The 14,286-nt window shown below is 36.7% G+C and overlaps 4 protein-coding genes across 4 annotated transcripts; 1 reads left to right on the top strand and 3 right to left on the bottom strand.

Annotated features, from left to right (window-relative positions):
• Positions 1,132–1,646, bottom strand: LOC18787123. The gene has a single exon (XM_007219102.2). It carries the CDS (start codon positions 1,505–1,507, stop codon positions 1,283–1,285), a length of 225 nt encoding a protein of 74 aa, XP_007219164.1. The 5' UTR covers positions 1,508–1,646; the 3' UTR covers positions 1,132–1,282.
• LOC18785713 (auxin-induced protein X15) lies at positions 3,003–3,922 on the top strand. The gene has a single exon (XM_020558275.1). It carries the CDS (start codon positions 3,409–3,411, stop codon positions 3,787–3,789), a length of 381 nt encoding a protein of 126 aa, XP_020413864.1. The 5' UTR covers positions 3,003–3,408; the 3' UTR covers positions 3,790–3,922.
• LOC18787578 (adenosine kinase 2) lies at positions 4,742–8,460 on the bottom strand. The gene is made up of 12 exons (XM_007218203.2): positions 8,271–8,460; positions 7,369–7,422; positions 7,014–7,060; positions 6,838–6,869; positions 6,634–6,735; positions 6,475–6,542; positions 6,121–6,197; positions 5,918–6,015; positions 5,738–5,808; positions 5,549–5,615; positions 5,276–5,459; positions 4,742–5,131 (listed from the first exon to the last, which is right to left on the bottom strand). Exons 1-12 carry the CDS (start codon positions 8,351–8,353, stop codon positions 4,989–4,991), a joined length of 1,026 nt encoding a protein of 341 aa, XP_007218265.1. The 5' UTR covers positions 8,354–8,460; the 3' UTR covers positions 4,742–4,988.
• LOC18784865 (phenylalanine ammonia-lyase 1) lies at positions 9,804–13,791 on the bottom strand. Its single transcript, XM_007220568.2, has 2 exons — positions 13,139–13,791; positions 9,804–11,817 (listed from the first exon to the last, which is right to left on the bottom strand). Exons 1-2 carry the CDS (start codon positions 13,546–13,548, stop codon positions 10,068–10,070), a joined length of 2,160 nt encoding a protein of 719 aa, XP_007220630.2. The 5' UTR covers positions 13,549–13,791; the 3' UTR covers positions 9,804–10,067.

Consider the following 14,286-nt stretch of genomic DNA (forward strand, 5'->3'; position numbering starts at 1 on the left):
TATATCATATAGAAATGGTGGTACCAAATAGATAAGTATACCTTCAGACCCACAAAAACAAGATAAGTTATAACTCAAAAAAAGAATATAAGTTAACCTTTATTTTTCTTTTAAATATTTTTTTTTGTCAGATATTTCCTTTTAAATCTAAGATAAGCTCACTAGCATCACAGATAACGTGTACTAATAATTTACGTGTAACAATATAGGGGTATGAAATGATTAATATTTTAATTGAAATTAAATGAAGGAAATCAAAATAAAAAGTGAATTGTGGAGAAAATTTAGATAAGAAGTGATTAATTAGGATGTAATTGGAATTATCCATATACTTCGAGAATGAAGAAAGATTTCACATTTAACTCTCATTACATACATGTATGATTAGAGAAACACTTACATATCACGAGTGTAACATTCCTTTATATATATATGTATATATATATATGTCTCTTCATGAAGTTCATATAACATATCACATAAAGAGCGAGAGAGAAAAAGACCCGCAGGGGTTTGACATTAACAATAAGAGACAGTGGAGAGATTACATATTGCAAGGTTATTTCAATGTAACGATCAAAATGCCTTACCATTTAGATAGAAATTAGAAAAGAACAAAAGTAACTTTCAACAAGATCAAAGATTTCGCGTACTATATTTGGAAAGTGAGGGGACCAACATGAAAAAGTTTTCAATAAAATGATGATGATGATTCGTTTGGTGATTGCACTTTTGTTATTTTAACATTCTACAAACTAATTACGCGTCTTATTTTATTTTGTGAGGGAAATGTTGTAGCTATATATATAAAGCAAAAGGCAGAGAATGGTGAAACATTCAAAATACCAGAAAATGCCCTTGGTTAATGCAAACATTAAGAATTCAAATTATTAATTAAATGAGGATAATATGGTAAATTCACACTTTTTCATATTTTAAAAAATTAAAAGAAAAAGAAAAAGCAGATAATGGATCCTATTTTTATGGAACACAACTACCCATTATCTTTTTTAATTCTAAAATAAATTTACTTATTTTTTAAAAAAAACCTCTCGCAAGCGCGAAAGCGCGTGCAGAGAGGCTAGTATAACAGTAAAGAAACTGTTGGTAAAAAAATATTACAAAGTATGCTTGGTAAAGAATATTGCATCTCTATTTACAAACTACAATGGAATATTGTTCAGCTACCCTTATAATATTCACAAAATTCCAGTAGTTACATCATTTATTTAAACCAACTTAATTTGAACTTAATTAAATCTGAAACTTGCTTGATGAACAATCAAAGGTTGCGATATCGATTCCACTCAGAATTCCGGTTGCCGGAGATCTGTTTGCAATAGTTCTCACAGGCAATCTCACAGATGGGAATGCTTGCCCCTTCCTCCTTCATGCAGACTGGCATGCATGGCTTGGCGCATGCTGAGATTGCTTCACTGCCCTGCATGCTGCTACATCCAATCACAACAACTAGCACACAAATGAGAATGGCAGTTTTATTGGCCATATTATTGATCCTTTTTGGTGTTTTCTTAATTTTTGTGAGGGTTTTGATTGAATTGTGTTTGAAAAATGAAGATGAAATTAGAAATATTGATGGGGTTAGGTTTTTATAAGGGGTGAGAAGTTGGACATACTTAGGAAAGAAAGATGTGTGCCTCATGTTTTAGGCGGTTTGGAGCAAAACATGGTGATGAAAATATGAGGTTGGGATTGCAATTTACAATAAAAGCCATATATTTTAAGTAAATTTAGGTTTTACCCATAAAAAAACTTTCACTTTTGGAAAAAGCCAAAGCTTTTTTAAAAAAGACAGAAAAACCTCTCAACTTTCAAACCAAAGACATGCAAATGTAAAGGATTCCTTAGGAAATCAAAAAATAAATAAGGGCAAATTTGTCCATTTTGGCTTCTTTTAAAATTTTTCTCTCTCCTTTGGGCTTTTCTAAAGTCTCCCTATTTTAGTTGGTTTTTTTTCCCCAAGAAATAGGTTAAAGTGGCTAATCATACAATTTAGTATTCTCTATGTTTAGCTTCTAGCACTCTAATTCAATATTTTGAAGTGATTTTGTGAGCCATAACCATTGGTGAATATGGTCCTATCAATGTGAGATTTTTGAACTTCTCGGAACATATAAAAATTTCTCCTATTTTGAGTAATGAAAGAGAGGGATGGGGATTGAAAATGGGTTGCTTTCATTATTGTTCACAAATTGAAATTGCCACTCAAAAACACAAATCTGAAGACCAAAAAATAGAGCTGCCATGTACAAGTACATGGGGCGAGAGCTGAATTGTATAGAATATCAAAGCCTGAACATAAACACATGCATGTTGCAAGGGGAATGTTAGACAAGATAACATCTTCAACAACTAATGTTGTCACTTTTCCATTTTAACAAAAGAAAAATAATCCAAACTCTGCCAACAAAGGCTAAAGAGATAATGCATGGATAATGCTGTGCTTTAACTTCAAATTTTGTCCAAATCAACCAGATTTGACCTTCTAACCTCTCTAACAGCAGAATCAGGGAGTTCTCTCTCTCTCTCTCTCCTCTTCTCTTCTCTTTCTGTGGGTGCAGAGTGGAGCCATATAGGAAGATCTGTTGGCTTTTGAAATTGAATGATGTGTCATGCTGAGGGTCTCATTCTTCATATATATATATACCAACTTACCAGGAAAACTTATTTTAATTGAAATCTGTGTGCTATATAGCTCATGGGCCATGGCTCAAATTGACTTGTACCAATTGGCCACATGCAATTCTCAAGAAAACTTCAAACAATGCAGCAAAAAGAAAACAAAGTTGCTCTGAAGTTTATTTAACAAGTTTTTCATTGGTGTACTTTATGTTCCATTCAAATTTCAAGTTCCAAAAAAATTACAGACAGATTGTTCCATAAACACAAACACACTGAGACTAGGTTTACTTAATGAATGGCATCATTCTTGGCTGGTACATTTCTAAATTTCTAGGAATGGTTTTTCTAATTTCTCTTCTTCTTCTTTTTCTATTGTACTTTTGATTCAGTCCTCTCATTTAGTTCAGAGAGATGTACATTAACTGGGGAAATATGAAAATGATGGTTGATTATGAGCTATATACTTCCATAATTGGAACACTAATTGCAAGTGAACTATGATCTAATTTACTACCCCCACCAAAATGTAATAAGAATCCACTGCTCTCTCTCTCTCTCTCTCTCTCTCTCTCTCTCTCTCTCTCACAAACACAACTGTGGCAAAATAATCTATTATTTTACAATATCCCAAACAGTAGCCAATCTACATTGGGATGTAATTTTCACTTACATACTGCTATATAAAGCTAAACTTCGCTGCCGTACAATCCGCAATGCCCTCTCTTTCACTCTCTCACTCTCACAGTCTAGTTGTCATGAACATCGATGAAGCCGACAGAGAGAAAGTTTCTCATCAAGCAATGCTTTCGTAGATGCAGGAAAGCCGGCGCTAGTGTCCTAAAGAGTGCAATCTGGGGTCACACTAGCAATAGATACATGTGGTTCTGCTTTGATGAGGAGGACTACATCCCAAAAGATGTCCCAAAAGGCCATTTGGTGGTGTATGTTGGTGAAGATTGCAAAAGATATGTCATCAAGGTTGCCTTGCTCAGCCACCCTTTGTTCAGGGCATTGCTTGATCATGCTGAGGAAGTGTTCCAGTTTTCCACCAACTCAAAGCTCTGCATTCCTTGCAACGAATGCATTTTCCTCAGCGTTCTTTGCTGCATCGGCGCTGAACTTGATCAGGGGCTTCATTATCATTGAGGTGCCATGTATTCAAGTGCCCAAATATCTACACATGATTTTTAGTTCGATGATCAAATTATATGGAGGGTCAATCAGGCTATAGCTATATTCTAAATAATAAATAAAACTCAAGCTTCCTTCTGTGACACAACATTCAGTTTTCCAAGTCATACTTAGTGCGGCAACTGTGATTTGATTGGCATGATAGAGATGTAACTTTGTGTAGGGAAATAGCATTATTTCTCTAATTGCAAAAACGCCTAATCTACTCTACGTAATGCTACCGAAATTATTCATAAATATCTCAAACTTAGCATTCATAGCCATCTCGTAGATGCTAAAAGTGAGTAAGATCCCCAATTTTAAGTTCCTTGATGGTGAAGCAACTTTTATTAGGCCAATATTCCAACTGATCATATGCAAGCATGCTTCATTTCCAAATTTAGATGAGCAGAGCCTCCTTAAGTCAAAGCATTTATCTGCAATTAGAGTGCTCAGGGAGCCTAGTGCTTCCCAGGCTAATTGTAAGTTGTAACCAGAATTGGGCAAATGAAGCCATCTAACCTTGTAAATGAGTTTACGAATTGTAATTTTATCGCCGCTTTGCTTTCTTCATTTTTCGAGAGTGCTTGATTTAAGTGACTTAGTTATATGAATCGATGATAAATGGATAATTTGATATAACTATTGCAAGGTTTACATGTAATTTCCACGGTTCGTCACACTTGTACCTTTGTACATATACGGTATACCCACCCAGATCGTAGACCCAACAGTATTATCTTGGGAACCCATAGAAGTAGAAAGAGATTGTAGCAATCACTCTCACTCAAGGGTGTATACAACCTTTGACACCTAAGAATCTCTCCTAACTTACATTCGTAATTGAAAAAGTTCTGAGGGCATCAGCCAAGTTTGAAGAGAATGCAGTGTACTCAAATTAAACCATGAAAATAAAATTACTAAAAGAGACTGCGATAACTTGTTCAGCTTTTTTGATATTAATATGGAAAATACGTTCTGTAAAAAAATTGCCATCGATGTCATCTTTATGTGACAAGGATCACAAACAAAATTAACATCAAAACAAACAAACTCCTATACCAGATAAATGGGTTTAGGACATAAACAGTGCCGGCTCTGACAATTACATCAGCATGAAATCCAACTCTACCACAAATGGAACTACATGGAGCTGAACTGTTGAGAAATGGGGCCTAATGGAAATCAGGCTTTTCGGGGTATGTGCAGCCTGACCTTTGGATGACAACATTTGCGGCATAACAACCAGCTCTAACACAGTCTTCCATGGGCTTCTCTTGAACCAGCTGAGACAAGAATCCCCCAACAAATGCATCCCCTGCCACAAGAAACATTATGGGTTTTGTTAATCATTATTGAACATGACCTCTTCTGTTCTTCATCTGTAATCCTGATTTCCCACTCAAGTGTTTCACCGGCAAACATTGATAATTGCTTAAAGTTAAGGGGTAAGAAATCATACCAGCTCCATTGGTATCAACCAGATTCTCCTTAGGCAACAAGATCACAGGATACAATTTCACCTTCCCATCCTGAGCAACCACAACAGGATCTGCACCTTGTGTGATCACAGTAATCCTCTTGTGAGCACCTGATGCTTTGGGCAACTGGGAAATCTTTATGGCGATCTCCTCGACATTGTCAGTCTGATTGCAAAAGGCATTATAATTAGTGACTGGTAGAGATTAGAAGTTATGCTGTCGAATTTGAGATACCCAAGACCAAGTAGTGTTACCTCCCAGCCATGAACCCTTGAAAAGGTTCTTGCTTCTGTCTCATTCCCAAAAACATAGTCCATGTACCTATATGAAAAGGAAATTCAGTACTCTCCATTAAGGGACATCATGAACACCAAGAAACTAATTTTCTCTACTTTTTTATTTTTATTTTAAGGGGTGGGGGGTTGAGGGCAGAAGTGACTTACGGCAGGGCTTTCTCCTGCACATCCTTGAAGAACTCACAAATGAAAGGAGCAGATAGATTCATCATGAATACCTACACATGCAAGAGAAGGCTGCTGAAGCTATTGAATTTACCAACAAAAAGAGAAAGACTCCAACCACATTGTTCATACTCAGTCCAAGAAAAACTACATTTTGGATACCTTATTGTTTGCAGCTGCATGTTCAGCAACCAGTTGGATGGACTCAGGAGACACAGTAAGGAAAAATCCAGCAATGTAGAAATATTTTGCCTTTTCCACTGTGCAAGCATGAGTTTATGTAGAGATGAGTCTGAGAGGACAAATGACCAAAACTAATAAAAAAGATGAGGTTTGAATTAACAAGAGAGCAAAGGAAGTAATACCCAGAGCCCAGTTTTCTGGTTGCTTCAAATGCTCAGATTTGTAACAATTTGCAGCTGATAAGTTAGCAACAAGGGACCTGTACAATTATTTGTAACAGGAAATTAATCCCAGCAGAGTTTTAATAAACCATAGGACTAGTTGAGGAGAAAAAGAAATAGAAAACTTTATGCAGGGGCCTTTTGTTCCAAAAGTCTACGACCTATGACTGATAAAAGGATCATGATGGGAACCATGAGTAAAATCTAAATGCATGACACAGACCAGTAATAAAAGTAAAAGAGGATCAGCATGAAGATGGCTATGAAGATCAGCATGCAACAGTTTTTTGAACAGGCAAAAGATGTAAAACTGACCTCTCACCACCAACTACACAAACAGCACATGTTCCTGTTGGAGCCTTGTCATCTTCATAGTATTGTACCTGATTACAAATGTAAATAACTATTTTGTGACTCAAAATAATTTGATAGCTGAGGGATCAGTAGGGTAGGTGAAGATGTAGAGAAACTCACATTAACACCAGCAAGTTTACTATTTTTCTTCATCTCTTCTCCAAATTTGTCCTTCCCAATGGATCCAATGTAACTAGTCGCATCAGGAACTTGGAGCATCCACTGTAACAAAATAACACAGAAATTGAGATTTGTTATCTGTACAATATGATTGAATCAGATCTTAAATAAAATACAAAATTCTCTTAAAATACATAAACACACCTGGGCAACCCTAATTGAATTTTGAGTCGCACCTAAAGAGAGCACAATAAACATATAGTACATTAGTCAACAGATTGCAAAGGATAGAAAAATAGGCATTATTATCAAGCAAGTTTGTAGACAAGATCATAAAAATGGCATCACCAAAAACCAAAGAGAACAACTTATCAACTTACCTCCAGCAATATACTCTACATTGGACTTGGAAGCCATTTCGTCATACCTGTGAAAAACCATCCACAAAGATTGAATAAGCAAATGCAATATTCCAGGAAGTTGCAAATGCCAGAAACCAATCATGATGTTATGTTTAAATGAACCTCTAAGAGGAGCTTATAAACATAGAGCTTACAGATTAGAAAACTAACACCTTTTGCCAATAAGAAGATATGGGGTTCAAACAGGGAAAGCTAATTGGTTTTAGTTACTGACTGGAAGCTATGGAAATAAAAGACAACATTTTCTAAACCAAGGTGATTTAATAAGAAAACAAGAAAGTAAGGATGAGAACCAAAAACGAACTGAAATTACATGGGCAGGTGCTTGTCCTCAGCAAGAATGGCATTGTTCGGCTTGATGTCATATCTGTCATCAAATAAGTCAACTCAGTTCTCCATACGGCATGATGCATATATCAAAGAAAGAGAAAAAAATACAATCAGCATATAGAAACATTTAAATACAACATTAATCTATGATTATAGTTCCAGTGTAACAACAAATTAAGCTTGAAGTAAAACTAATATGAGGCTATAACACTTGAAAGTAATTGAAGAGTTGGGCAAAGAATAAACAAAGGAAGTAATTAAAGAGGAAATGAAGAAACTTTCATTGAAGGTTAAAAATGGATTTTTCATAGTCATATATACCGTGAATACAAAAAATCACACAATCAAACAAGCAAGTAACCACATTGGCCTTTTCCACTTTAACTAAGTGAGCATGATCAAAGCGCATAAATGATAAGAAAAACCATTGAAGTTCTATTAAAAGCACACAATCCCAATCATCAGTGACAAGGTGAATTTGTTGCACTATATCTAATCAGATCAGATCCAAACCAAAACAGTGACATATATATCAGCTACAAGAACTCAACTATTGCTCATCTGGGTTGCTACCATTATGGAAACGATGAGGTTTTGGGTTAAGCCCATAAAACAAAACAAAACAAAAAAAAAATCCTTCAGATCTATTTTTCTTTATCATAATCCTCTGTTTCTTAAAACAAAAAAGTTTCAGATCTATCTACACGAGTTTGCCCAATACAAGTTATTGACAACGGAGGCAAAGCCCATCAAATTAAGCAGGACGAAAACTGAAAATCTTAATAACAGATCGCACATCATTAGTTTTCCTACCATTTTCTGAGCAACCAAACAGTACCAGAGCATGGGGATATAAAAACGTAAGATACCAAAATGGAGGCTTACTTTGTCAAGAATTCATCGTCAACGACAGCTGAAATGTCGAGAAGAGGATTGCCCATCCCCAGGAGAACCCGCTCGTACGCCATTGATGAAATTTGCGAGAGTTCTGAAATGTGTTTTGAGAAAGAGAGAAACAGAGGACGAGCAGCTAATCACAAAGCGAGTGTGGGTTTGCGAGGTATTTATACTAAGCAACATACGTGGGGATTTGGAGGAGAGATGTCACTCAATATCACCAACCCCCAAGCTCCTTTTGATTTTTCTTTTGATTTAATTTATTTTTTAATTAGTCACCAACCCACTATGTCACATATGTAGTGATTTTTTTCTTTCTTTTCTTTGGGATTTTTTTAAGACAATCATAAATCTATCTTAATACTTGAGCTAAAATAATTAGAAAATATGTGATGTGTGTGTATAAGCCAAATTCGATATGCCAAATAGTTTTTTTACTGTATTCCTTTAAGAAGAACTGAGGATAGATCTATTTTTCATCAAACCGTTACAAATAAAATACCGTACGAATATAAAGGTGAAATTTGTATCGTAACGATGACGAGTCATATGCTCTTAGTAGAAAGAAAAATTATAAATGTAACATGTCATATTTCAAGAAAAAGAAAGAGTTAATTTTGTTGTAGATCTTGTATTGCTTACTCACCAATAAAAAAAACATTCTTTTGCATGGTACAAGCAAACATGATATGAACATATACCAAACACCAGTCCTACTTTTAAAGCTATTGATTTTTGGCCATCCTTTGATTGAGACCTTTTTTTTCCCCCCCCCCCCCCCCCCCCCCAAACCCCCCTCCTCTCCCCCCCTTTTTTTATGTTTTCGTTTGGTTGGTAATTAGCTTTATCTTCACCTTCACCTACCAAAGAGTTTTGAAGATTCAGTACATGATAGTAACGCTTATGACATTTACAAAGAAATATCTGATCTAACTTGACTTATTAAACAAGGTTCCAATTGGAGTTAAACAACAATGGGGTTGGTGTAACATCTAATATCTCACTTAAGAGAGGCAATGAGTAGCATCCTGTCATTTCCGTTCCCACTATTCCCATCTCATCGATTCAAATGGATTTTATTGATTGAGAACGTACATCTCTCTCGAAGCAAGAGTTTCACCGTTTTTTTTTTTAGTACAAGCGATAGTCTAAATTACAGGAAATTGAGATTTTTCATAGACACTACCACGATGCCATGAGGGGTTTCATCTTTTTAAGTGATCATTTTTTTTTAAAACAAAAGTTTGTGCTGTGGATTCTGTTTAAATGAAGTTAAACTACAACGATTACAATTTTGAGAAAATGAGGTAGAGAAAACAGAGACAGAGAGAAACAGTACTTATAGGAAGTAATTATTTCTTATTCCACAAAACTGGAAATCAATCAGGCCGGCTGGTTGAGACCTTACATGTTTTTCAAGTTAACAAAATCTATCATATTGATCAATGTATTTACCAATACCAGTTGGTCAGCTTCCTTGTTTTCAGCTTTTTTCATACAGGTTGGGCAAAAGAAGACATCCTCAGAGATAGAGAAAGAGATTTAAAGAAATAAAGCCACCTTTTGTGACTTTTGTTTATAATACATTTTGTTGATCTGCTGAAGATCGACTACAATGTAGACAACATATAAGCAATAAAATGAAAATAAAAGAAGAAAAAAAACATACATTTTCCAGTTTCAAGGCCATACAGCCTTGTATGAAAGGGGATTTTTAAAAAAAAACATAAATTTTTGACAAGAAAATTAAGTAATTTGCAGTAGTAAAGCCATAACCAGCACTCTCTAAGATATGGGAAGAGGAGCACCATTCCACTCCTTCAAGCAGTCCAGCAGAGGATCAATAAACTTTCCAGCACAGATTGCATTGAACACCTTGTCACTTTCCTCACCTGGTGATCTTACTTTGTCACCTGTCAACAAAGCAGTTCCCAGCTCTTCTCTCACAAACTTGTATAGTGGGTAAGACCTGCAATCTTTGATTCTGTTTGGGGTTGCTGATTTTCCATTATCATATTCAAGCCTGGCACTTTCAACTTCTTTGGGCAAGAGGGTCTTAAGCTCCTCTTCAAAAGCTGTAATCTTTTGGAAGATTGAAGTGCTTGAACTCTTTTCCTTCTCACCATTGTTCAATGCATGCTCAACTAGAACATGCCTCAGTTTCTGCATCAATGGGTAGGTAGCACTGCAGGGGTCATCGATGTAAGCGAAAACGTACTCGCGGTCAACCACCTTGAGCAAGTCTTTCTCACAGAACCTAGAGGGGTGAAGCTCACCATTGAAGCCCACTGTTAGGACTCTCTTGGCCACTTGACTGACAGTGCTCTTCACTGTGCTCTTCAAGTTCTCCTCCAAATGTCTCAGATCAACAGCTTGGCACAATGCAACTAAGTATGTGGATGACATGAGCTTCAATATGTCCACAGCCTCAGCTGTCTTTCTAGAAGAAATCAATCCCAAGGAGTTGACATCTTGGTTGTGTTGCTCTGCACTTTGGACATGGTTGGTGACAGGGTTGCCAAGGAACTGGAGCTCTGAGCAGTAAGATGCCATTGCAATTTCAGCACCTTTGAACCCATAATCCAAGCTTGGGTTGCTGCTTCCTGTGAGATTTGAAGGCAACCCATTGTTGTAGAAGTCATTGACAAGCTCAGAGAATTGGGCAAACATGAGTTTGCCAATAGCAGCAATGGCTAATCTGGTGTTATCCATGGCAACACCAATTGGGGTCCCTTGGAAATTTCCACCATGTAAAGCCTTGTTCCTTGAGACATCAATCAATGGGTTATCATTCACTGAGTTGATCTCCCTCTCAATCATTTTGGTTGCTGCTCTGATCACTTCAATCTGTGGGCCCAGCCATTGGGGAGAAGTTCTAAGAGCATATCTGTCTTGCTTAGGCTTCTGAAGAGGATCTAAGTCATGCACCTTTTCAGCAGCTTTTACATAATCACTTCCAGCCAAAATGTGCTCCATTATGGCAGCAGCCTCAATTTGGCCTGGATGATGCTTCAATTTATGTGTCAAATGGTCTGTAAATTCAGGCTTCCCTTGCATAACTTCAGCAAAAATTGCTGACATGACTTCTGCTAAAACTGCTTGAGTGTTGGCCTCAAAGAGAACCATAGAAGCCAAACCAGAGCCAACTGCAGTGCCATTGACCAATGCAAGACCCTCTTTTGGCTGCAACTCAAAGAACCCACCATTAACCCCAGCCAACTTGAAGGCATCAGCAGCAGTGAGGGTTTCTCCATTGGGCCCTGTGGACTTGGAGTTGGGCCTGCCAATCAAAAGCCCGGCAATGTAGGAGAGAGGAACCAGGTCCCCTGATGCAGTGATTGTTCCTCTCAGAGGAAGGCATGGGGTGATGTTGTTGTTGAGGAACTTGGTTATGGCTTCCAATATTTCAAATCTGATGCCTGAGTAGCCTTGGAGGAGTGTGTTGATCCTCACAAGCATTGCTGCTCTTGTTGCTGTGTGAGGCAATGTGTGGGTAGATTCTGTGCTGCTGCCAAAGATTCCAGCATTCAAGAATCTGTTCAACAACAAAAAAAAAAAAAAAAAACTCAATTAACACCATATTTTTTTTATTTATAAAAGCTGATATCGGGAGAGAGCGGTTTTCTCACTGTTAACAGGATGAAATTCCTTTCCAAAAACAGAGACCTCTATAGTTATTGTGTAAGAGGACCAGACTGTCATGTGCACAAAATTCAACATGTTGTGAAAAATGAGAGCTTTCTTGATTAAAATATTTTGTGTTTATTTTTTTTAAATGATTATAAATTACTATTCTACTTTTATTATATTAGCTTTCTTTTATGTCAAGCAAATGTAAAATAGGACTATTTTATTAATAATAGTGTAAATATTAATAAAATAGCACTATTTTATAGAAAATCATTGACAAAAATCTTCTCTTAAATAATAGTATAAATATAATGTGTCTGTGTCGCGCTTAATCCCCAATTATTTTGACCGGTCATAAAATTATTTTATTATCAATATTAGTTACTTTATCTTTATTAAATCAAAAGACTATCAAAATGTTTTGAGAAATAGAATTGTTTTTATTCATCTTTTTAATAGCAAGGGAGTGTTATCTTCGTTTGCAAATAACTATGGTTGAGTTAATGTAAATGAAGAATTGAGCTATTAAATAGAAAACTCAACTTACCCTGAATATAAATATTTATAAATAACAATAAATAAATAAAAACCAGTTATAGTAGTAAATAAATAAAAATATTTATTTTATTTGGTTTGGAGAGTGAATTTATATTCTCATGTGAAAGACTCAATCACATGATGACTCACGTTTGGACAAAAAAAATCTTATAAAAAGAAAATTATATAAATGTATTTAAAAATAAAAAATTATTATAATTTTTTGGTGAAATGGTCATTCTCCTTCTCTAGATTTTTTTCCTTTTTTTTTTTTTTTTGGGGGCGGTGGGGGGGCGGGCGGTGTGTGGTGGTAAGGCCATTTCAAAAGACTTCACCTACCTATACCGTCATCAATAAGTACATCAGGTGAGACACTTACAGTCACCAATTTTCACCTAAAAATAGCTGGTGGCATAAGATAAATATATCAAAAATTATTGCTACACCCTATCCTTATTCAATTCAATCATATTAAACTCCCACCAGGAAATTCAAACATATTCATAAAAGAAAAAAACAAAAAACCATCATAACAGAGAAAAGTCCCTATCAATTTGTTACTTGTTATGATCAGGCAAGATAACGAGTATCTACTCGCATTTATAATGGGATTCCTAAACCACCTCATGAGGGCGTGAAAGCAAGATGATTTGATATGTTGAATGGATGAATTAATTAGAGTTAATTACCTAATTAGCTCCCTCTGGAGGGCTCCACCTTGCTTGGTTCTCCTGTGTGAGGTTGCACCAAAACCAGTGGTTACACCATAGCTGTCTGTGCCCTTGCTCATGCTATCCATAACCCAGTCGCTGCTGGCCTTCACCCCAGCTCTGGCATCCTCAGAGAGCTCCACGTGGACTCCACTGTCGTGGTTTGCAATTGCAGCCACCTGAGCTATGGTCAGGGTTTCTCCACCCAGCCTGACAACTGGCTTCCTGTACTCGTTGACCATCCGTTTGACCTCGTCCAGGTGGCTCCCTTTCAGAGACTCAGCAGCCATGCCCCAGTTCAATGGGTCCTGTGTCCCATGTAGCTGATCATGCCCCACGCAAAACGACTCCATCCCATTGCCGTTTTGATCCTTATTGCCGATTTCCATTGCTTCCCAGATCACAAACAATGCCAAATTTGACGAGCCGGATGAGGAAAAATGTCACAATTTGACGAGGGGACAAATTACGAAATGGCACAAAGGGCAAAAGGGTTTTTTTATAACTCAAAAAATGGGATTAAAAATGGAAAGAAAATATGGGAATGGAAAGAGAGAATGGGAAAGGAAGAGGGTGATGAATTTGGATGGAAAATTTTCTAAGTATGAGGAGTGAAAATTTTCCTGAGTTGGTTCACCCATATTCGCCTTGTTTATATAGGGGCCTTCCTGCATAGAGTTCTGGGGTTGGTAGGCCGATGGGTTAGTTGAAAACTGCAGGTGGCCCTTGGATCTTCATGATCTTGAACGGTTGACAGCGCGACACGTGGAGAATTTGTGTGTTTGTGAACAACATGTGTAGTTTAGGTGGGGTTCAAAAACGCGGGCTTTTACTTGTCAATGATAACTGGAAGGAAGGGGGTTGGTGAGCAGGCTGTGAGAGAGGGCACGAAAGCAGCACGTCATCCTTAATTCCCTGCAAAACTATTTGTAAAAATGACTAGTAGTTTTGGCTACAACGGAAGGTCAGCAATCGTTGGTTATTTATGCATTAAGGTAATTAAGTTTTATGACATTATTCTGAATATCTAGCAAGAGGATCTTTACCCAATACACTGTTGTGGAAAACAAAGATATAAAACTTTACTGAAATTACTAATTGTAGAAAACAAGGTAACTCTATTTACA

This window comes from Prunus persica, chromosome G2 (genome assembly GCF_000346465.2).
Source record: "Prunus persica cultivar Lovell chromosome G2, Prunus_persica_NCBIv2, whole genome shotgun sequence".
NCBI lineage: Eukaryota > Viridiplantae > Streptophyta > Magnoliopsida > Rosales > Rosaceae > Prunus > Prunus persica.

Bases quoted from the DNA above. Each gene is read 5' to 3' on its own strand.
- LOC18784865 (XM_007220568.2), bottom strand. From the start codon at position 13,548: ATGGAAATCGGCAATAAGGATCAAAACGGCAATGGGATGGAGTCGTTT. The intron at 11,818-13,138 runs GTAATTAACTCT...GTTGTTGAACAG, and splicing joins CTCCAGAGGGAGCTAATTAG to ATTCTTGAATGCTGGAATCT.
- LOC18785713 (XM_020558275.1), top strand. From the start codon at position 3,409: ATGAAGCCGACAGAGAGAAAGTTTCTCATCAAGCAATGCTTTCGTAGA.
- LOC18787123 (XM_007219102.2), bottom strand. From the start codon at position 1,507: ATGGCCAATAAAACTGCCATTCTCATTTGTGTGCTAGTTGTTGTGATT.
- LOC18787578 (XM_007218203.2), bottom strand. From the start codon at position 8,353: ATGGCGTACGAGCGGGTTCTCCTGGGGATGGGCAATCCTCTTCTCGAC. The intron at 7,423-8,270 runs GTAAGCCTCCAT...ATTTGATGACAG, and splicing joins GACGATGAATTCTTGACAAA to ATATGACATCAAGCCGAACA. The intron at 6,543-6,633 runs GTGAGTTTCTCT...ATTTGTAATCAG, and splicing joins GTAAACTTGCTGGTGTTAAT to GTACAATACTATGAAGATGA.